The sequence below is a fragment of the Schistocerca americana genome, chromosome 2 (genome assembly GCF_021461395.2).
Source record: "Schistocerca americana isolate TAMUIC-IGC-003095 chromosome 2, iqSchAmer2.1, whole genome shotgun sequence".
Classification (NCBI taxonomy): domain Eukaryota; kingdom Metazoa; phylum Arthropoda; class Insecta; order Orthoptera; family Acrididae; genus Schistocerca; species Schistocerca americana.
The window spans coordinates 623,030,191-623,055,257 of record NC_060120.1 but is presented as its reverse complement, the minus strand read 5'-3'; the positions used below and the strand labels follow the sequence as shown (position 1 = coordinate 623,055,257).

The following is a 25,067-nucleotide window of genomic DNA, read 5'->3' as shown; positions in this document are numbered from 1 at the left end:
TTTTGACAGTGGAAAGCATTTTTCAGGAAATTATCGGACAACTTAATTTCCGATACCTCTCTCTGATTTCATGTTTACCAGCTGAACAGTGTTTTTATGCTCCAGTCATTTGTGCGTTACCGGTTTTCTTTGCCACGCTTTACGAATTTGATCAAGTATACCTAGTATGCAGCGCAATATGCAGAACAATGGCTGGGGCCATTTATGACTCCATCCCAGTTCTGTCTAAATAAAACTAGTGTTTACTGCGAAGTGCCTGATTGCATCAATTTTTCCTTTGTCTGGTGCGCCTGGTGCAAGGAAAATGTTTGTTTTTGTCATTCACTAGACACTTCGCATTTTTGTGACAACTACAGGGAATAAACAAAGACCTGTTTCACTGATAGTCAAATGTACAGCATTCAAACATTATTATAAGGAATGGCCTACAGGAATTGTTATAAAATGTAGTACTGCAAGACACATTTCATTTCAACAAATTATAAGTCCTTATTGATGTAAGTCATCTTTGACATCAGACACTGCCTTGATTTTATTTTCTCTGTTAGCTACTTTTGGCAGAATTACATGTGCAAGAATTGAACTGTTGATATGAAGTTATTCAAAAAAATGTGTGTACAGTTTAAGCCAGTTATTCACCAGAGCAAACAAGCTAACAACCACAAGCAAAAGAGAATTCTGTTTGGTGTACCCATTATGCCTCTTGCACATCTTTCAACTAGATGCCACTGCACCTACTTACACCCTAAACTTCCCCAGATGTCTAATCATAAAATGGAGACCTGCAGTTTAATGTGGAACCCAAACCACACGTTTTTGTGGCCACTCCAACATCTGTGAGAAGTGAATTCTCAGTTAAAAATCATAGTGAAAAGTTGTGGTCTGAACAGGATTTGATCCCATGCTTACTGGATCATGCTTTGCCACTAGACCATTTTTGTTTTAGAAAAAAAAGTCAAAGGATATGACCATTAGACCTTACACACTAGCTGTGTCACCTCTTGACACGATGCTCAACGTCGGTAATTAGTCTCCTGTATATAAGTTTCCCCTCAATGGTAATGAGAGGCCAGGGAAAAATGGCAGCCGATATACAAGGAAACTTTTGGACCAGTGTTAAGGAGAGATGGAGGTGCAATTCTGTGTAAAGTGCATGATCTCCATGCATGTCACGCTTCCATACAAATTGAGACACTTTTACAGTCTTTCTTCCCTGTGCTGTTTTGTAACTCTGCCAAGAACAGTGCACTCATTGTGCAAAATGATCCTCACTGCATAGCAAAGTTTCACAGTTAATTACAGGCATCTTGGCAGCTATAGACTATCACAGGTATGGTCCAATAAGACATGTTGAAACATATCCTGAAAATTTTTACACAGGAAGAAGATAACAAAAGAAATGAACTGTCAAAATTTTAGCTGCTAAGAGGCACTGCTGGTATTTTGTAAAAAATGTTGAAGTTACACATTTTTACCACACGAAGAACAGCTTATAACAGCAGTTTGTACAGCCCTGTCCACCTAGCACGCGACTCGGCGAATTCACGCAGTGCCGTGTAGCGGAATTATCCAGAGTTCACAGACACCAATTCTAAGCACCTAAAGCCTGGTTTACAATGGAGCAAATGGAAGCAAACACATGTGAATGAGCATTTGCAGAAAATCCACTACCATTCACCTGTATACGGCTAGAATCATTTATACCAGAGGGAATGGAAGGGAACACAAGGTAGCAGACATTGCATATGAATGCTGTGTTATTAGTTTTTAGTTTTTGAGCTAATAGTCAGCAATGTGTGTGTGTGTGTGTGTGTGTGTGTGTGTGTGTGTGTGTGTGTGTGTGTGTGTGTGTGTGTGTGTGTGTGTGTGTTTGCAGTAAGCATTCTCAGCAGATGGAAATCCAGTGAAAATCCAAGCAACGGGGTTTCATTGGCAGCTATTGCTTGTGAGATATTGTTGATAACTTCTTTGTATTGCTTTTGCCTTCATGGAAACGGCACAACTGAAAAACAAAATTAAACTATTCAGAGATTAATTAAATATCACATCTGTAGTGCAGTTTCAAGGTTATGAAACAAAAGGCAAACAGATATGGTTAAAGAAGTAAGTGTAACTGTATTGCTTTATAACTCATCTTGTTTACAGTGAGCTGATATGAACATAAAAGTAAATGTCCCAAAATTTTGAACTTCAAATAAATTACTCTTGAAAGATTAATCAGTAACACTCTTTCTGGTCACACATTTTACAAAAGAAATTTAAACTTCTCTGAACATGATACAAAATTTTTGTAAATGTGGTACCTATGTTCAGATGTCAGTGGTATTAGAAAACTGTCAGCTTCAACAGTGTGTCTTTCTCTGTTGATGGTGATTATGCAGTAGACAAATGCACATAAATACACTCCTGGAAATTGAAATAAGAACACCGTGAATTCATTGTCCCAGGAAGGGGAAACTTTATTGACACATTCCTGGGGTCAGATACATCACATGATCACACTGACAGAACCACAGGCACATAGACACAGGCAACAGAGCATGCACAATGTCGGCACTAGTACAGTGTATATCCACCTTTCACAGCAATGCAGGCTGCTATTCTCCCATGGAGACGATCGTAGAGATGCTGGATGTAGTCCTGTGGAACGGCTTCCCATGCCATTTCCACCTGGCGCCTCAGTTGGACCAGCATTCGTGCTGGACGTGCAGACCGCGTGAGACGACGCTTCATCCAGTCCCAAACATGCTCAATGGGGGACAGATCCGGAGATCTTGCTGGCCAGGGTAGTTGACTTACACCTTCTAGAGCACGTTGGGTGGCACGGGATACATGCGGACGTGCATTGTCCTGTTGGAACAGCAAGTTCCCTTGCCGGTCTAGGAATGGTAGAACGATGGGTTCAATGACGGTTCGGATGTACCGTGCACTATTCAGTGTCCCCTCGACGATCACCAGTGGTGTACGGCCAGTGTAGGAGATCGCTCCCCACACCATGATGCCGGGTGTTGGCCCCGTGTGCCTCGGTCGTATGCAGTCCTGATTGTGGCGCTCACCTGCACGGCGCCAAACACGCATACGACCATCATTGGCACCAAGGCAGAAGCGACTCTCATCGCTGAAGACGACACGTCTCCATTCGTCCCTCCATTCACGCCTGTTGCGACACCACTGGAGGCGGGCTGCACGATGTTGGGGCGTGAGCGGAAGACGGCCTAACGGTGTGCGGGACCGTAGCCCAGCTTCATGGAGACGGTTGCGAATGGTCCTCGCCGATACCCCAGGAGCAACAGTGTCCCTAATTTGCTGGGAAGTGGTGGTGCGGTCCCCTACGGCACTGCGTAGGATCCTACGGTCTTGGCGTGCATCCGTGCGTCGCTGCGGTCCGGTCCCAGGTCGACGGGCACGTGCACCTTCCGCCGACCACTGGCGACAACATCGATGTACTGTGGAGACCTCACGCCCCACGTGTTGAGCAATTCGGCGGTACGTCCACCCGGCCTCCCGCATGCCCACTATACGGCCTCGCTCAAAGTCCGTCAACTGCACATACGGTTCACGTCCACGCTGTCGCGGCATGCTACCAGTGTTAAAGACTGCGATGGAGCTCCGTATGCCACGGCAAACTGGCTGACACTGACGGCGGCGGTGCACAAATGCTGCGCAGCTAGCGCCATTCGACGGCCAACACCGCGGTTCCTGGTGTGTCCGCTGTGCCGTGCGTGTGATCATTGCTTGTACAGCCCTCTCGCAGTGTCCGGAGCAAGTATGGTGGGTCTGACACACCGGTGTCAATGTGTTCTTTTTTCCATTTCCAGGAGTGTATATGATCAACAACATGGACATATGTATCTGTTTTCTTCCTTAGTAATTCATCATTATCCTAAACACACATTTGATAAGTTTCTTGCTATTGAGTGCATATAATTTTACAACTTTAGCCGCTGTCAAAGCATCTGTAAGAAAAGGTCTGCTAAAGTTCTCTAAGAAATGACAAACAGTAGCTCAACATACATTTCCTGACAATAATGAACATTCTATATTCACAAGTTTTCTTTACAACATTCATTCTCTGAACATACCTCTATCAGATAGTTTGCCATAGCACCCAACAACCATGATTCAAATTTTTAATTGGTATCAACTGGCAGAATTTTTAAAAACTTAGATAAGTTTGCATTTGTGTATATAGGCTGTAGGCAGTTTTTGAAGCCCAATTCCACATCCATTTTACTCGCAGTTGATTATAGCTCAGCAACGAGGTGGCATTGGGAAATAAACTGCAGTAAGTGATTCCCTTATGGCCACACAAGCATCTTTCACCACAAGTAACATTGTCCCATAAATAGTCATGTTTTCCTATATGCTTTAATTATTCATCCAATTATAACAGGAACACTGAAATGCAAATACCTTAGAAACAGCTGCAGAGGAGGCTGTGCTGGGAATTACTGTATATACTCGAATAATCCGCACATGTTTTTTCCCAAATTTTAGGGCGAAAAACTGGGGTGAGTGGATTATTCGAAACATTGTTGGTACTGCTCCACCTCCAACAATACATCCCATTATACTATTGCATTGTTTGCAGCCTCAGGTTGTGACACATCAGTAGCACATTAGGAGTGAAGTATTAACGTCTTCAAACTTGTTAATTATGGCTACAAGTTCTCGTTATCACTTGCACACTGCTAAAGAAAAAATGAAAATTATTGAAGAAGCCAAAAATATTGGAAATTGTGCAGCAGGAAGAATGTATGATGTGAGTGAGAGTTGTATTCATGACTGGCGAAAAAATAAAATGCAGCTTCAAGAAACTAACTGGTGATGGATGAAAGCTACCACTTTACGTGATATTTAAAAGGAAAACTATTCTGAAAATATCAGTAAAAGGCATACCGGTATTAGTGAGACCGAATCCGAAAGGGTAGATGGACAATGAACTTATAATTGACTGAGTGACACATGTTTGGCAACGTCATCCTGGTGCGTTACTGAATTTACGCAACATGTTGGTCCTGGACAGCTTCCGCGGACATACAACTAAGGAAGTGCGAGATAAATTACAAAACGGGAAAACTGACTTGGTCATTATTCCTGGAGGCCTAACATCCATCCTACAACCACCAGATTTGTGTATAAATCGGCCATTCAAAGCTGCCCTTAAACAGCAATATACACAATGGATGGCTGATGAAAACCATAAGTTCACATCTAGTGGAAAAATCAAATGGCCGGATTTGTCCCAGATTTGTGAATGGGTGAAAAGTGCATGGTACTCCATTCCACAACCACTGGTGGAAAAATCCTTCAAAAAATGTGGAATCACAAATTCACTGGATGGAACAGAGAACGACACTCTATGGGAAGATGGTGAAGACGACAATGATTCTCCCGCTAGTGGTGATGATGAAAGTGATGAATAGAGTAGGCCGGCTGCAGTGGCCATGCGGTTCTAGGCATTTCAGTCTGGAACCATGCGACTGTTATGGTCACAGGTTTGAATCCTGCCTCGGGCATGGAGGTGTGTGATGTCCTTAGGTTAGTTAGGTTTAATTAGTTCTAAGTTCTAGGGGACTGATGACCTCAGATGTTAAGTCCCATAGTGCTCAGAGCCATTTGAACAATTTGAATAGAGTGGTAAGAGAGGAAATGTACCAGTATTGACTAAAATATTTTATTGCACATACCATATTAACAAATTTTTAAACAAGATAATTCACATTTCTTTTCTTGCTATTGTAGGTACGCATAGAGTCCCGGCTGGTGGTGATAATGTTCCCCGGCCGCCTGCCTGTCTAATGGGCCAGCCGGCCAGCTGCACACCACTGGCCACCCGCCTGCTGGCTGGCCAGCTGCACGCCGCTGAATCGGTTGCGTTTTAACGATGTATCAACCTGTACAGCAGCATTGCTTCAAACCAGTAGTTATTATACATACTTTTGAACACATCATAATGTTGGAACAATTTTTTTTGTAAATAAAACAAATTAAAGCAAAAAATAAATTTTGTTTCCTCTTCTTCAAAATTGTGGTGCTTGGATTATTTGAGGGCACAGATTATTCGAGTATATACGGTAGTTAATATTCAATTTTAGTATTAAGCACTTTATTAACTTATTTTACAATGTTTTGTCCAGCACTTATAAAAATACTGGTTAATTTAATGAGGCAATGGTTCATCACTTTATCTTCTGTCACAGGCTTTGAAAATAGAAATCACTTTGGATTTTTTTAACAGTTCAGGAAAGATGTCTGATCCTAATGAGAAATTGAATATGTGAGTGAAGGGGTCAATTATACTTGGAGGGAGAGTTGTAAGATCCTACAGGGAATGCCATCAATTCCTGCCACATTTGTGATCAGTTCTTTAACAGGCTTGACTGTTTCCTCCATTTAATTCTAGCACAAATAACCTTACTATGTAAGAAATTTAAAATAATGCAAATACAATATTCAAATGTATCACAATTAAATGGCAAAAAATTATTCCTTTCATTAATAGTTCTGAATATAATTTACATGTTTAATTCAGTTTATTTCAGTATTCAATGTGACAAAAAATTTTTAACTTAAAATTAGCATAAAGATATATTCAAAGAAATTCATTTTGAAAATTTACCTTACTACTTCACGATATAATTTTATAGTGTTTTGTTGTAACCAAACTTCCTCCATCCTGGAACATTAGAGATTATAGATCATTTAAAACTGGTATTGTGTATTAAATCATTTCTGTAGACCCTTAGATTTTAATGTTATCAGGAAGCAAAACTGAGGATAAATTTTACATTCATCTCAACAGGAAATTGACTGATAAAAAGCCACATCTTTTCAGGTATTGAATTTCTTCTAATACCGTGTCAAAAACATTCTGTGACACTATTCAGCTCACTTTACCATCTATAACAAAACAGAGTGTCAATGAGCACTGATATATATCATACAGTTTATTCACATTAACAGGTAGTCATCGTTACAAAACTTCTTACCTTTCATGTGAGATTTGGCAAGATATTCAGGTGCTATATAAACATTATATTTGTTGATAAAGACATTAATGCAAAATAAAAATAATACCTTCATCAATAATATTCTAAGTAGCATTTTATGAGATATGACATGAGATCAAATCATTCATTATAAGATATTGTGGAAGAAAGTCAACTAGCTTCACATAAAAATTTCCAAACTTTTCTCAAAGTTTCTCTGTCGGTACATTCTTTTCCTTAAAAGAAATTGGGCATACTTTCTTGCAAAACAAATAGATAAAAAACACGCTATTTCTTGGAAATATGATTGGAAAAACGTATTCATCTTGAAGTTTCCAGAGCCAAAATGTTACTTTTTACACATTACCAACATTATCCTCTGGTACTGTTTTATGTGTTCTTTTGTGTAGATGATGTGAGTTAAACAATCACGGGTACATGTTGTTCTCAAAGAGTCATATTTAAAATGAAATTGATTAATTAAGGTCAAATATTTATAAGTCATCACTGTGGGAAAAAAGTGCCTTTCCTTCTTGTTGCCAGTAAGATAGAAAAGTAACACAGACAGAACTGAGCAAAGTTACTCTGAGCTCTAAAGATTCTTGGGAGGTACTTTATGCAGTAAATCATTCTTACTTGAAAAAGATCCTCTTCCTAAAATTTAAGTCCCTCCTAAGAGGAAGTATTTTACACAAAAACAATGTAAACTGTATTTTTGATGGTGCACTGGGTGATAAATGTGGGTTGGTACCCCATGACATGAAGATCTTTAGTTGTAAATGTTGTTGGATTTGGAAGGTCTAAGAAATTTAGTTTTTTTGAAATGAATTAGTATTTTAAAGGGTTTTTAAGGAAGAATTGCCTCATCTTTTGCTCTTAGCACTGAAAACTTGTCAACTTTATCAATATTATTTGTAATATCAATAATATTATGATGTTATGTCATGAAGCAACATTTCACATTAATATTATAAGAGAAAAATGAAACTGTGATGTGAAACTGGACACAATATGATTAATGTGGATGAATATAAACATGTGGTTTCAAACTTGGAGTAATTTTTTGAATTATTGATCCGCTCTGCAGTGGAGTGTGTATGTTATGAACCTTCCTGATACATTAAATCCATGTGCTTGACCAAGACTCAGACACATCTGTTGCCTTCTGTAGGCCATTCTTATACTGATCAAGCAGTCAAACATTTTAGCCAGCAAACTGCCACAGCTCTATACTTCCAGCCATACTGACTATGTGTGTTTTTCTGAGCAAATGGGTGTGAGGTTAGAGGAAAGGATTAAAACAAATGGGTTGGGGAAAGTAGTGCATGTAAACTACATTACATATAGAATTAAAAGTAGGGAGCAACTTTTTCATTATACCAAGATAACAAAAAGTGAAAAGTGTTTGCAATATTCCATGCCTGAATAACATTGATAAATTACATGAATTATACACATAAAGTGATAAGTAAATTAAGATTAATATTTTTGGATGTAACTAAGTGTGCTGATGGTGTAGCATTTTCATATTAAATCATGTAACTCTGAATCAGACAGGTGTTCGAAATTCTCGGGCACTATATAATAACCTATAGGCATTATATTTTAAGGCTCTCTATCATTGTTATGATTAAAATTTTCCACTAACTGTGAAAGGAAATTTAGTATGCAGTTCAGTTTTGACTAATAAAGAATATAATAGTTAAATGTGAACAGGTCAAATGTAACTTATTTTGGAAAAAAAGAGGAGTAGCGTATGTGCTCTATAGTGTGATTTGTCCATACCCAATGTCTCGTATGAGATACATAAAAAATGAACTCTCTGTCCCAATATTAACAATCACAGCTTAAAAATTTATAGGACAGGCTTCTTGAAACTAAATCAGAACCAAAAAACAGCCTAAGTATTCTTGTTGTATCAAGCTTGAAGAAACTGGGTGAAGCATTATTTTCTTTAGACTCTTTTTGTCAAACTAGGATGTCCTAGTGCATCAAAACCCAATTTATTACCTCTAATTACATCTTCATTTTCTTCAAAAATCCTTCTGAATGAAGTGAAATTGAAGTCAGGCACCATTCCTCCCAACTGGCGTGGTAAAATTTCATATGGTAAACAAGCATGCAGTGAGGACAAATTAGTACCATGAAAATGAATCTGAAAGAAGGAAAATGTTTCTGATTATATGATTATGAGAATTAACATTTTGATATTAAAATGTGTTTTCAGATATGAGATTTTTATGATATGAGATATTTGAAAAATCTTTTGAATTTCTACCTACACGTTTCCTCAGTTTTTCCTTTATGAATGGTTTGAATAAAGAAAATAGCGAACCAATAAAAATAGGCTCATTCACCACATGGATAGCTTTAAGCCTGATGGGAAAACAATCCTGAAACACGACAGCGATAACCAGAAGGTAATGACACAATTAATAGTTTTCACCATTGTTAATGAAAAGTAATGCAATGAAAAGTACATTCAGATTAAAATTTTACCTGAAATAATCTTGTTAACATCAGTGCAGATGAAGGTGTGAGAGCAAACAGATGCTTAAATCCAAATCCTTTTAGATCCATGATAATACTTATCCCAGAAATCTGCACGCGTTGGTCCTCAAGAAAAAAGGAAAGTGTTGTTGATAGTTGTTGAAATAAGTTTTCTATTGTCACTTTCTTCAAATCAGCTTTCTCTGAAATATTGACAATTGATGGACCACTGAAGCTCATTGGTTTATTAACACACAACTGATGGGACATACATTCCTTGCATATTGTATATCTATGCTTTAAAAAGCAACAGTGTACTGGTACTAGGATGACACAGTATTTCAACATCATATCAAAATGTAACAACACAGTATCAATATAATGAAAAGAATAGTCACTACTCATCATATAACAGAGATGCTGACTTGCAGAAAGGCATAACAAAAAGTTTGTTGGAAAGTTAGCTTTCAGCCAACAAGGACTTTGTCAAAAATAGACAGCACACACACACAACTCACAACACACATGACCACAGTCTTTGGCAGCTAGAGCCATACTGTGAGCAATAGTGCATTACGGGACATGCAACTGGATGGAGGCAAGGAGGATGCTGGGGCAGGGAGGTGGAGTAATAGCAATGTGAGGGTGGGGGACTTTAAAGTGCTGCTGGGAGCATGCAGGGCCGAGGTGGTGAGTAGGGCAGTTAGGTACAGTCGGGAGGGTAGATGCTGGGTGGGGAAGAGAAGTGTGGGTGGGGGGTGGGGGGGGGGGGGGAGTGGAAAAGGAGAGGAGTAAAAAGGGAAGAGGCTATATGGTTAAGGATAATTACTAATGAAGGCTTATGGGAACGTAAGATATATTGCAGGGAGAGTTTCAACATGCACAATTCAGAAAAACTGATGTTGGTGGGAAGGATCCAGATGGCACATGCTGTGAAGTAGTCACTGAAATGAAGGATGTCATGTTAGGTGGTGTGCTCAGCAACTGGGTCGGTTGTCATTCCCATGTATAATGCAGTGTAGTGGTTGCACCTTACCCTGTGCTATCACATGATTGGTTTCACCTGCAGCCCTGCCTTTGATGGGACAGGTGATGTTTGTGAGCAGACTGGAGCAGCTGGTGGTGGGAGGATGCATGGGACAGGCCTTGCATCTAGATCTATTATAGGGATATGAGCCATAAGGTAAGGGGTTGGGAGCAGGGCTTGTGTAGGGATGGACGAGGATATTGTGTTGATTCGGAGGGTGACAGAATACCACTGTGGGACGGGTGGGAAGGATAGTGTGTAGAACATTTCTCATTTCAAGGCACAATGAGAGCTAGTCAAAACCCTAGTGGAGAATGTAATTCAGTTTCTCCAGTCCTGGATTGTACTGAGTTACAAGTGGAATGCTCCTCTGTGGCCAGATGGTGAGACTTTGGGAGGTGTTGGATGACTTGAAAGATAAAGCATGCAAGATCTGATTTGTACAAGGTTGGGAGGGTAATTACGATCTGTAAAGACCTCAATAGAACCTCAGTATATTTCAAGAGAGTCGACTCATCACTACAGATGTAACGGCCAAGGGTAGCTAGGCTGTATGGAAGGGACTTTTTGGTATGTGATGGTTGGCAGCTGTTGAAGTGGGGGTATTGCTGGTGGTTGGTAGGTTTGATATGGACAGAGGTACTGATGTAGCTGTCTGTGACCTGGAGGTCAACATCAAGGAAGGTGGCTTGATGTGTTGAGTAGGACCAGGTGAAGTTAATGGGGGAGAAGGTGTTGAGGTTCTGGAGGAATGTGGACAGGGTGTTCAAAATGGCTCTGAGCACTATGGGACTTAACATCTATGGTCATCAATCCCCTAGAACTTAGAACTACTTAAACCTAACTAACCTAAGGACATCACACACATCCATGCCCGAGGCAGGATTCGAACCTGTGACCATAGCAGTCGTGCGGTTCCAGACTGAAGCGACTAGAACCGCACGGCCACACCGGCCGGCGATAGGGTGTCCTCACCCTCAATGCAGATCATGAAGATGTTCTCAATGAATCTGAACCAGGTGAGGGGTTTGGGATTCTGGGTGTTTAGGAAATGATTCCTGTAGATGGTCCATGAATATGTTGGCATATCATGGTGCCAAGTGGGTGCCCATAGTCGTATCCCAGATTTTTTTTAGGTATGCCGTCAAAGGAGAAGTAGTTCTCGATAAGCATATAATTGGTCCTGGTGACTAGGAAGGAGGTGGTTGGTTTGGAATCATCGAACATTGGGAAAAATAGTGTTCTATAGTGGTAATACCATGGGCATTAGGAATGTTAGTGTAAAGGGAGGTGGCGTCAATAGCGGTGAACAGAGCACATATAAAGGAACAGAAACTGTGGAGAGTTGGTGGAGGAAGTGGTTGGTATCTTCTGTGTAGGAGGATATGTTGTGGGTAATAGGCTGAAGGTGTTGGCCTCTGAGAACAGAGATTCTCTCAGTGGGCGCACAGTAACCAGCCACAATGGGGTGTCCTGCGTTGTTGGGTTGATCGACTTGAGGAGGCACATAGTAGGTAGGAGAGGGGGCAGTTGTATGGGTCAGGAGAGAGGTGGCATCTGGGGAGAGGTTCCAGAATGGGATTAAGGATGTGAGGAGCAACTGGAGATTCTGCTGGATTTCTGGAAAGATGTCACTGTGCCTGGGTTTGTAGGTGGATGAATCAGACAACTGGCGGAGTCCTTCGGCCAGGTAACCCTTGCAGTTCAAAACAACAATGGTGGAGCCTTTGGCAGCAGGTAGGATTGTAAGGTTGGGCCTAATTTTTAAGTGGAGGATTGTGGCTCTTTCTGGGGATATAAGTTTAGTTTGCATGTTGAGGGATCTGGGGAATTATGTTGTTGTTCCTTTCTGTGACTCAGCATCTCTGTTTGTAGTGTTTCGAGAATTTCTGCGTTAATTCTAGAACCACTCAGCCTTCTACCATCTCGAACACATGATATTTTATATGTGAGAGTGGGATGCTAGAATCTACCTACTGCACATCACATGTTTGTGTGTGCAGGTGTGAAATCAGTTGCAAGCAGAACGTAGATGCAGCAGACAAACGGCACCGACAAGTACTGGGGTTGCTGGAGACAAGACGTATTTTACAATTTGTTTGTAATGGAGTTATGGTTGTCAAGCCAACTCTTTGTTAAATGTACTTAAATCTGTTTCTAATGTGAGACAATATGAGTGACTTACAAGAAGTCTAATGTTTATGTGTGAAGTGTGAATTTTGTTCTTTATGAAGCTCAAATATACTGATAGTTGTTGAAAAGTATTCTTCAAGTACCTAATTATTTTGCAAGTAGAGAGAGAGTCTTTAAGGTTCCTGTAACTAGCATCATTCTTTGGAGAAGAAGTTTATAGAGATTCCAGAAGTCAGTTATCCAGTGAAAAGATCTGCTGTGTATGCCAAGTAAGTCGACTTGTGTAAGAGAAGTGGGAAGTTTGCACGTACACTTCACACACTCTTAGTTGTCAAATTGTTAGACGTTATATGGTGAGTAGCAACTATCCTTTCATTATATTGTTACATTTCATCATGGATTTTCCATTGTTTAACAGTGCAGTATGTATGATGTCACACTATCTTATTTTAAATACAAAGTTGTAGTTATACTAATGGCAAAAAACTCATGCTTGTAATAAATGATCTGGTTCAGTAGTATTATGAATGCAACATACATGTGTCTTAAAAATATGTTTAAATATGTGAACATACCAACTCTTAACACAATGACAATTCGTTCATCATTATCACATTGATCTAGGACAGTCAGTCCTTCTATATCATAAATATATCCTTTCTCTGTTGGGAGACAATCTTCAAAGTGTACTGGATAATTCTTCTTTACTTCGTAGAATCTCTTCAGCTGAAAAAGAACATTTATAGATTCAATCTATTATTAACATTTGTATTAGTGATAATTACTTTTAAGACTTGTAGAACTATTTTGTTGTTATTACTGTAATAACATTTTGTTCTGTTGCTGACTTTTTAATCAAAAAATAACCAACGGCTTCAGAATATTACTCTCATATCTAGTGTATATCTTACTCAAGTCATTATTATTAAACACTCACTATAGCATTAAAGGATTTCACCGCTCAAATGTGAATGTCTTATGATATTTTATTGATATTGTTTAATTTAGTTCCATAACTATGTCCTTGGTATTACAGGTTTTATAATTTTCACTTGTTATGTAGCCATCTTTCTACCAATGTATTGTTTTTTCTACAAAGGAGTTGCTCATATTCAATTTTCATAATTTTTCTATTGATTCTCAGTTTCCTACCTTTTTTCTGTCAGTTTTTTTTAGAATTTTGCGTACAGTAATTTACCTCAAAACTTTTATGATAAACAATGAAAATAATTTCCAAGTAACTGGAGTTATATTTAAATGTAATAGTTTCAAAGTAACAGAAGAGGCATATACAAGATATCCAGCTACTAACTTTAGATAATGATCTTATGGCTCCTTTCTGTGGAATAAATACATGTTGATTTTTGCTACATTGCTCTCCTTCTGACCAGAAAGAGAAATATTAAAATAAACAATTATTTTTGTGAGAAAGTTGACACACTGTGAGATACATCTAATTGAAAAGCAGCTCAAACTAAGTTTATTATCACCTACAGTATTTAAATTCAAGAACTTCCTCATTTTCTGGGTAACCATTATAATTTATATCTAGGAAATATGAGTGATATATGGAAGTTTGCAAGGTTAACAATTCACAGTGAAACAGTTCTACTATTGTTCATCTAACATCTTGGCTTTTTCTGAGATGAGCTTTACTTTTCAGACAACTGGTGATTGTCATGGATGCTTCATCAAAAATCACAGAGCCTTATTAAAAGCTCATTCATATTCTTATAAATTATTCAACAGTAAAGGAGGCAACTCACCAAACTGTCATTAACAGGCACACAGAAAAGGGTAAAATCTTTGCTTCAAGTATTCCTTATCTCCAACTTGATTCACCACTGTTCCTCATGGTTCCTTCCCGAGAACACAAATCTCTGAACAGAAAAAAATACAGCCATCTACAACCTCAAGACAGACTCCAATTTAATCATCCTCCCTGCCCTCCCTGTAGACAAAGGCTCCACTACTGTTGTGATGTATTGTGAGCATACCCGACAGAAGGCTTCTGCCACTGCCTCACTCTTACACCTGCAAATGCTGCCACAGTGATCCCACCTCATAAGTCCAAAGTAGCCTCTAATCCCTACTCAAATCCATAGGCCCATTCCAGTATCTTTCCCCTGGATCCATCTTCCTCTTCATCTCAATGATCTTTTCGCACTGATTTTTACCATAACCATAAATCCAACAATCCTGGACACCCCATTGTTGCTGGTTGCTGTGCTCACACTGAAAGAATCTCCACTCTTGTCAACCAACATCTCCAACTGATTGCTCATAGCCTAGTCTCTCATATTAAAGATACAAACCACTTGCTTCACTGACTCTTGACAAATGCCACTCCACTGTGACCCATATCACCTCATCACTGTTGATGCCACTTTCCCAAAGCATACTCTCCCAACATTCCTCTGACCCCTAACCCAGTACTTCAATCTGTAATATAACATGGCAAAAATGTTTGTGTGTGTGAAGTTTTGGGTGTGTATCATTGCTTAATACAAGAAAAATAACAATTAATATACCAGGTCTTACTACAGATTAATACCTATCTTGTGTAGCCTGGGGTGGTGCTTCTTAATGCTGCCATAGGTTGATCTTGATGTTACTGCACTGCCACACGGGAATCATGTAATGGTAGAAATAAGTTTCTTCTTGTTCACAGAGAACTTTATTTTGCACTCTAGATGTCTGGCAGCGAAAGTACAAAGTCTGACTACATGCTTTAAAACAAAATTCGGTGCAAGACTCTTAAGACTGACTTATGGCAGCATGCAAATCACCTCTCCTATTTATATGGTTTTAAACAATTACTGTTATTGTTACATATTTAATTTTGGATTAATACAATTAAAGTTTTTACACTTGCCTTCCCAAACTACATAGAAATTTATGTGAAATAAAAGTGAATAATTTCACACAAAGACAGGAAAGAATCTGTTTCTATTAAGACTATAAATTACATGTTTTGTCATTACAAAAAAATGGCTCAGAGCACTATGAGACTTAACTTCTGAGGTCATCTGTCGCCTAGAACTTAGAACTAATTAAACCCAACTAACCTAAGGACATCACACACAGCCATGCCCGAGGCAGGATTAGAACCTGCGACCGGAGCGGTCGCTCGGTTCCAGATTGTAGCGCCTAGAACCACACGGCCACTCCGGCCGGCCTTTTATCATTACAACAATGTCTTTTGTTAATTTGCATACATTATTTTACTGACTTAAAGGAATATCATCCTATCATTTTCATGTGAACAGAGCAATTAGTTTTATTGAATAAAAGGCCTAGATTCAGTTAATTAAATTTTGTATGATTAAAATTTTACATTTCTATATGGACATAATTACAGTTCTGTTAACTAACACTAATTAAAACATGAGTATGTTTAATTCTGATCGAAAAATCATCACGCCACATTTCTATTAGGGATACAAATAGTTTTTTGATTTAACAAAGCATAAATATAGTTGTCTCTTGATGACTAGAAATATCGGAACTTTAATCATTAATTACTCCATAATTACAATAGCAATTTTATTCCTACCATGTGCCTGTAGCTTGTATTATGTGCAAATTGTGATGATACATTATCTTTTAATCCAACATGTTTCCTTCATTCTACACACTGGTGACGCCCAGGAAAAAAATATCAAAACAATAGCTAAAATTAGTGCAAATTACTAATTTGCTGCACAAAAAAAAAAAAAAAAAAAAAAAAATCTTCATTCTATTCATATCCAGATAACCAGAAAAGGCAAAGTCAAAGCAACACTTTAAATTGGTGTAAATTACTGATATTACATATATGCGCTCTTGAGGAGAGTGGGGATGAGACTGGAAAAGAATACAGGATCCCAGAAGGGGTTGTGGTATTACAAATCCTTATACATCTAACCAATTACATCCTCACACATGATTACCTCTGCTTTGAGGGAAGTATATAAACAAATCTGTGATACAGCCATGGGCACCTGCATGGCACCTTCCCCCTGCCAATCAATATATAGGCCACATGGAAGAAACATTCCTAGCCTCCCAAAATGCCACACCCTTCTTCTGGCCCAAGTTTAATGAAGACCAAGACACCCTCTCATCATATATCTTCAACGTCTTCTCTCCAGCTGATGATACTTCCATGATCTGGACCCATTTCAAGCACACTAAACATCACCAGCACCTGCATTTTGGCAGCTGTCACCTATTCCACACCAAAAGGTCTCTCCCAAATAGCCTAGCTACCCAAGGACGGCATATCTGTAGTGATGAGCACTGACTTGTGCAGTGTGCTAAAGGTCTCACAAAGGCTTGCCCAAACAGGCATTATACCCCAAACATTATCCGCAGACAGATTTCCTATGCCATATGCCATATCCTCACACACCGCTAATCCTCTCATATCACCCCCAAGAAGCAGTTGCAAAGGAGTATCCCTCCCTCGACCCTCGTCCCCCCCCCCCCTCCCACACACACATACACATACACATAGATACACTACTTATCACTTGTTATCATCACGGACAGAAGCAACTGAATCATGATCCTTGCCAGGGACTTGGCTACCTATCATCATGCATGGAAAAAGTAGAGATCATCCTCATAACCCTTCCTACCTCTGGCGAAGTCGTATTCTACCACATACCCAAACTACACAACCTCCTGGTCTATCCATATGTCTCTCCTGCATCCAGTCTCTCGTCAAAGAGGTCATACCTTATGGAAGATCCATGTGTAAGATATGTTCAATTCACCTGCCCACACATCCTACTCTAGTCCTGTTACAGGATTATCCTATCACATCAGAGGGAGGGCCACCTGTGAAAGCAGCCATGTCATATACATGTTCTGTAGCAATTTCTGCACATTTTGTGTGGGCATAACCACCGACCAGTTGTCAGCCAGAATGAATGGCCTCCGCCAAATAACCATCCTGGCCTCAGTCTCCACTAACTCACCACACCCAGACACTAACCCAATAGTCTCCCCTTCCTCTGTCCTGCACCCCTCACAGTCAACTCATCCAAGTCATCGTAATTGTGCCTTGTACAAACTCATCAGCTCCATAGTCTGAGTGTCACATTTATTTCCCATGCACCTGCTGGCACTACCTTCCACACTCCTACCTCACACATCTGCTGCATCCCTCTGAGCCATCCGCTACCCATTCTGCCTGACAAAACCCCTTACCCCAGCCTAGCTGTTGAACTGCTATCACTATGTGTTCTGCCAGCACAATGTAGTGGCACAAGCATGCATGTTGTGAGTGTGAGTGTGTGTGTGTGTGTGTGTGTGTGTGTGTGTGTGAATGAGTGTGTTTACATATTTATGAGAACTCTAGCTCATTTGAGGATTCCCCAAAATCTAGCAAATTTTCAGCCTTTTTTCATATGCCTGTTGACGACTCAGTGCCTCCACTATTTGGTGAGTTGTATCCTATACCCTTCAATGATTTACATTCTGCTATAACTTTCCTTATCATATTCATTCATATCCTCCCAAGTTGTGTCAGCACAGAGTTCTGGGTAATGATGTTAAAAGAAGTTAATATATCTCAAAGTGGACTAGTTAAATATATTGAACAAACTTCTCATTTATTTAGATAAACTGCACTCTGCAAACAATGCTGATAAAAAATATCTTTCATAATACCATTTTACCACTTGATTAGGAATTCTGAATATGAATGGACACAGTTTTGTTTCCAGTGAAAGCAGTTGAATTGTGAAGAAAAGGGGGGGGGGGGGTTCCATGTACATTAACAAAGGATACAAATGTAAAATATTTACATTCTTATATTTTACAGTGACCAGCATTTTGAAACCTGTGTTAAGAAGTAAAAGTCCTTGAATATTAAATAGAGAGTTGCAGGGTACAGAGTTTTACTACATATCTTTTTTTTATTCATGAAACAATCTGATGTATTCTTAAACTTTAAGTTTCTAAACAGATTGAGTTAATTATAAATGGTGATTTAAATAGAAGTTTTCCAGAGTATATCTATTCTAGAGTTTTCTGAGATTCCCTTGACATTTCTTGTCATCTGATCCTCCCACCACCCTGCCAACCTCAATGCCCATTTTTCTTGCTGTCTCTCTCAAGACATTGAGAATGCAAAATCATATTGCACATTTTGCCATTAATGATTTTTCAGAATGTGATGTTCAGTTGCTAATGGTTAATGTCGGGTTGCATGATGTCATCATTAAATGGTAAAATACAAAGACTGTAAATGAAGAGAATTGAGGAATTTTAGATTTTGATGTACTTTTTGCCCCATAGATGCATAGTGAAGAACCCTCAAGGATGTAGAACAGGTTAGAAAAGATGGACACACAATACATATTTAGAAAGAAAAAAAAGATACGCTAATGTATCTTCCACACATTTCAAGTGAAATGGTCCTCATGCATGTGGAAAAAATAAAAAAAAATCTGAAACATATTTTCATTTGAAAGGTAATAACAAGTTTGTCACAGCATATATAAATGTACACTATACTGAGATGCAAACGACAAAACTTTAGACTACTTTAGTACCTACTCATCATCAAAGAGAAAAATCAGTTTACAACACTTATTTACATTGAAGACATTACTGAAAATGTACAGAAGTGAGATTTTACACAATGTTGTTGTTGTTGTTGTTGTTGTTGTAGTCTTCAGTCCTGAGACTGCTTTGATGCAGCTCTCCATGCTACTCTATCCTGTGCAAGCTTCTTCATCTCCCAGTGCCTACTGCAGCCTACATCCTTCTGAATCTGCTTAGTGTATTCATCTCTTGGTCTCCCTCTACGATTTTTACCCTCCACGCTGCCCTCCAATACTAAATTTGTGATCCCTCGATGTCTCAGAACATGTCCTACCAACCTATCCCTTCTTCTAGTCAAGTTCTGCCACAAGCTCCTCTTCCCCCCAATTCTATTCAATACCTCCTCATTAGTTATGTGATCTACCTATCTAATCTTCAGCATTCTTCTGTAGCCCCACATTTCAAAAGCTTCTATTCTCTTCTTGTCTAAACTATTTGTCGTCCACGTTTCACTTCCATACATGGCTACACTCCATACAAATACTTTCATAAATGACTTCCTGACATTTAAATCTATACTCGATGTTAACAAATTTTTCTTCTTCAGAAATGCTTTCCTTGCCATTGCCAGTCTACATTTAATATCCTCTCTACTTCGACCATCTTCAGTTATTTTGCTCCCCAAATAGCAAAACTCCTTTACTACTTTAAGCATCTCATTTCCTAATCTAATTCCCTCAGCATCACCCAACTTAATTCGACTACATTCCATTATCCTCATTTTTCTTTTGTTGATGTTCATCTTATACCCTTCTTTCAAGACACTGTCCATTCTGTTCAACTGCTCTTCCAAGTCCTTTGCTGTCTCTGACATAATTACAATGTCATCAACAAACCTCAAAGTTTTTATTTCTTCTCCATGGATTTTAATACCTACTCCAAAGTTTTCTTTTGTTTCCTTTATTGCTTGCTCAATATACAGATTGAATAACATTGAGGATAGGCTACAACCCTGTCTCACTCCCTTCCCAACCACTGCTTCTCTTTCACACCCCCCGACTCGTATGACTGCCATCTGCTTTCTGTAGAAAATTGTAAATAGCCTTTCGCTCCCTGTATTTTACCCCTGCCACCTTCAGAATTTGAAAGAGAGTATTCCAATCAACATTGTCAAAAGTTTTCTCTAAGTCTACAAATGCTAGAAACATAGATTTGCCTTTCCTTAATCTTTCTTCTAAGATAAGTCGTAGGGTCAGTATTGCCTCACGTGTTCCAACATTTCTATGGAATCCAAACTGATCTTCCCCGAGGTCGGCTTCGAACAGCTTTTCCATTCGTCTGTAAAGAATTCACGTTAGTAATTTGCAGCTGTGACTTATTAAACTGATAGTTCGGTAATTTTCACATCTGTCAACACCTGCTTTCTTTGGGATTGGAATTATTATATTCTTCTTGAAGTCTGAGGGTATTTCACCTGTCTAATACAACTTGCTCACCAGATGGTAGAGTTTTGTCAGGACTGGCTCTCCCAAGGCTGTCAGTAGTTCTAATGGAATGTTGTCTACTCCGGGGGCCTTGTTTGAACCCAGATCTTTCAGTGCTCTGTCAAACTCTTCACGTAGTATCATATCTCCCATTTCATCTTCATCTACATCCTCTTCCATTTCCATAATATTGTCCTCAAGTACATCGCCCTTGTATAGATCCTCTATATACTCCTTCCACCTTTCTGCTTTCCCTTCTTTGCTTAGAACTGCGTTTCCATCTGAGCTCTTGATATTCATGTAAGTGGTTCTCTTTTCTCCAAAGGTCTCTTTAATTTTCCTGTAGGCAGTATCTATCTTACCCCTCATGAGCTAAGCCTCTACATCCTTACATTTGTCCTCTAGCCATGCCTGCTTAGCCATTTTGCACTTCCTGTCGATCTCATTTTTGAGACGTTTGTATTCCTTTTTGCCTGCTTCATTTTCTGCATTTTTGTATTTTCTCCTTTGATCAATTAAATTCAGTATCTCTTCTGTTACCCAAGGATTTCTACTAGCCCTCGTCTTTTTACCTACTTGATCCTCTGCTGCCTTCACAATTTCGTCCCTCAAAGCTACCCTTTCTTCTATTACTGTATTCTTTTGCCCATTCCTGTCAATTGTTCCCCTATGTTCTCCCTGAAACTTTGTACAACCTCTGGTTCTTTCAGTTTATCCTGGTCCCATCTCCTTAAGTTCCCGGGTTCTTCCATGTATACAACCTTCTTTCATGATTCTTGAACCAAGTGTTAGCTATGATTGAGTTATGCTCTGCACAAAATTTTACCAGGCGGCTTTCTCATTCATTTCTTAGCCCCAATCCATATTCACCTACTATGTTTCCTTCTCACCCTTTTCCTACTCTCGAATTCCAGTCACCCATGACTATTAAATTTTTGTCTCCCTTCACTACCTGAATAATTTCTTTTATCTCATCATACATTTCATCAATTTCTTCGTCATCTGCAGAGCTAGTTGGCATATAGACTTGTACTACTGTAGTAGGCGTGGTCTTCGTGTCTATCTTGGCCACAATAATGCGTTCACTATGCTGTTTGTAGTAACTTACCCGTACTCCTATTTTTATTCATTATTAAACCTACTCCTGCATTACCCCTATTTGATTTTGTATTTATAACCCTGTATTCACCTGACCAAAAGTCTTGTTCCTCCTGCCACCAAACTTCACTAATTCCCACTATATCTAACTTTAACCTATCCATTTCCCTTTTTAAATTTTCTAACCTACCTGCCTGATTAAGTGATCTGACATTCCACGCTCTGATCCATAGAACGCCAGTTTTCTTTCTCCTGATAATGACATCCTCTCGAGTAGTCCCTGCCCAGAGATCTGAATGGGGGCCTATTTTACTTCCGGAATATTTTACCCAAGAGGACGCCATCATCATTTAATCATACATTAAAGCTGCATGTCCTCAGGAAAAATTACAGCTGTAGTTTCCCCTTGCTTTCAGCTGTTCGCAGTACCAGAACAGCAAGGCCATTTTGGTTAGTGTTACAAGGCCAGACCAGTCAATCATCCAGACTGTTGCCCCTGCAACTACTGAAAAGGCTGCTGCCCCTCTTCAGGAACCACACGTTTGCCTGGCCTCTCAACAGATACCACTCCGTTGTGGTTGCACCTACGGTACGGCTATCTGTATCGTTGAGGCAAGCAAGCTTCTCGACCAACGGCAAGGTCCATGGTTCATGGGGTGGGTTTACACAATACATTTTTTATATTATTAATAATATACAGTGTGTAACAATTACAAGTGCAGATATTGCTATTGGTGACTGAGACAGTGTACCGAACAACATTAAATCAGTATTTATGCCACTTCCAGACTAATAATCATAGCTGTTACAAGTCATATGTTTTTAAGTTGGTTAGTAACTCCAAGTACACATGGCAAGAGTAAGCCATTAATGGTTATTTTCCCTCTGGGCAGTAGGTCAGGTATTGAAGTGTAGATGCGTGGATGCAAAACCATTACTCTACACTGACAGGTGTAGTACACTTGATGGTGTACCATGCAGAAAACATCAGAGCATAAAGTTTGTGACTTGTTTGTAGGAAGATTGTCCAATGCAGAGAAAAAACAACCAATGCATCAATATTAAGATATCGCAGATAAAAATATCTGCCTATTTATACCCATTACACCCTGTATATGCATCAGTCTGTTCCAGTGCTGCCACACAATCACAGATGGAGAAAAGAGGAGAATAAGCAAGACAGGACTCTGTGAGGGAAATGGCTAGAGACAGAGATGGGTGGCAAGCTTTCCTTGATGGTTTCTTTTAAGTGTTGCTGTCAAAAAAAAGAAGGAGAAAGATGCCTTATGCTTCCAAAGGAATTAGTCATGCAAATCAAGTCTATTCTATGAAGAAATTCATCAGTTGAGTAGAAGGAGTTGGCCACTGATAAATCTTTTAGGCTCCTCTTAAATGGAATTTTACAAGTCTTTAAAAAATTTTATGGCTGCTGGTAAGTTATTGAAAATGTGCGTTTCTGAATAATTCCTATCTTTCTGGACCAAAGCTTCTGACTAAATTTTTATGAAGATGGTTCTTTTTCCAAAACAGATCCCTTGAATCAGCTGTAGGTTTGAAAAAGAAATACATATTTTAATGACAAATTTCATCAAGGAATAAATAGATTGGGAAACTACAGTTAGTATCCCCATCCTTGAACAGGCCTTTCTAGGGCAGTCTAGAGTACACATCCACGAATAATTCATGTTACACATTTTTGGCTTTGGAAAACTTTAGCTTAGCTTGATGAGTTACTTAAAAATTAATTCCACATGACATTATGGTATGAAAGCAAATGAGGTATGGTAGCTTTTCTTAATATTTATGCCACCTATGTCTGACAATGTATGGGTTGCAAATAAAGATTTTTTTAGGAACTGCAGCAGTTCTGCAGTATCCTCCTCCCAATTAAATTTACTATCAAGCTGTAGTCCTAAAAATTTAACACTATAAATAACTTTTAACTGCTTGCCATCATATTTTGGCACATACTAAGACAAATCTCTTCAGAGTCTGAACTGTACTCAATGTGTTTTTCAAAGTTTAGTGACAAAGAATTTACTAAGAATGTACCAAGAATGTTGTCCTCAAAATTCGATCAACTAATCTTTCTAAAAGTATACTTTATTTTTTGTTTATTGAGATGTTAGTACCATCTGCAAACAAAACAAACTTGGCATCTGGTACTATTACTGATGGAAGGTCATTGATACACAAGAAGAACTAAGGGTGCTGAAGATAGCACCTTATGGAACATCACATGTTATTAGTTCAATGTTAGATGACACCTGATAGTGTAATACTGGACTATTTCCTATTGTAACCCATTGTTTCCTGTCAGAGAGATACTATTTGAATCATTTTGCAACATTTAGTGTTACACATATTTTGTGATCTGTCAAAGGCCTGCCAAAGGCCTGTATAAACCATGATAAACCGTGGTTTGTACAGTCAGATGGCATCTGATTGGATAAACTATGGTTTATCATGGTTTATACAGTCATATGCCTTTGACAGGCCTTTGACAGATCACAAAATATGTGTAACACTAAATGTTGCAAAATGATTCAAATAATTTCTCTCTGATGATAAATCATGGTTTATACAGTCAGATGCCTTTGACAGATCACAAAATGTGTAAATAGCATGTAAATAATTGTCTGATGAGTTATGCACATTCTCACTGAATGGGTAAATAAGTGCCTCATTGTTGAAACCCTTTAGAAATTTAATCTGTGACTCTGACAATATATTATTTGTAATCAGGTGGTTAAGAAACCAGTTGTATATTACCTTTTCTAAAATTTTTGAAAATGCTGGCTAAGTTGAAACTGTCTAGAAACTTGATGGCATTTCTTCAAGGTAAGTGCTCTATCAATAATAGTCTTTCATTTTTCATTCAAGCCATGAGCACTGTATACGTCACTTCAGTTCATGTTTTTGAAAAGTTTCCTAAAATAATCAATTATTTGCTTCCTATTTAGTAGATTTTGTATGCTCATCAGTATCAACATTTAACAAAAGAAACTGCATGTCATATTCTGAGAGGTCATTAACTATTGGTTTTGTAATATAATTTGTTCTTTAGACATTTCTATGAAGATATTATCAATGGCTGTTTCTGACCAATTAACTACCTTAGTTGGAAAGTTTACCAAAGGAATGAAGTTGAGTGACAGTGTTACTGACTGCAAAAAATTCTTACTGGAAATTTTTTTAAGAAAATCTACATTAAAATTACCAGCAATGATTATTTATTTGTTTTTTACTTCAAGATGATTTATGAAGAGATTAGAATTATCTGCAGGTGCTCAGTATACACTTACT

General features: G+C 38.7%; 1 protein-coding gene across 5 annotated transcripts in view; it reads right to left on the bottom strand.

Annotated features, from left to right (window-relative positions):
- LOC124592014 (clavesin-2-like) overlaps positions 1-25,067 on the bottom strand; it is a 263,412-nt gene that overhangs the window by 22,806 nt on the left and 215,539 nt on the right. For 3 of the 5 annotated variants that reach the window (XM_047131793.1, XM_047131787.1, XM_047131791.1), the window contains exons 4-9: positions 13,218-13,368; positions 9,492-9,685; positions 9,275-9,385; positions 9,003-9,147; positions 6,623-6,679; positions 5,664-5,897 (exon numbers count right to left, since the gene is read on the bottom strand). In XM_047131793.1, coding sequence (XP_046987749.1) covers positions 6,645-6,679; positions 9,003-9,147; positions 9,275-9,385; positions 9,492-9,685; positions 13,218-13,368 — 636 coding nt within the window. In that variant the 3' untranslated portion in view covers positions 5,664-5,897; positions 6,623-6,644. Of the gene's footprint in view, positions 1-5,663; positions 5,914-6,622; positions 6,680-9,002; positions 9,148-9,274; positions 9,386-9,491; positions 9,686-13,217; positions 13,369-25,067 lie in introns of those variants that run through there. The other 2 variants (XM_047131792.1, XM_047131788.1) reach the window with 2 other exon arrangements.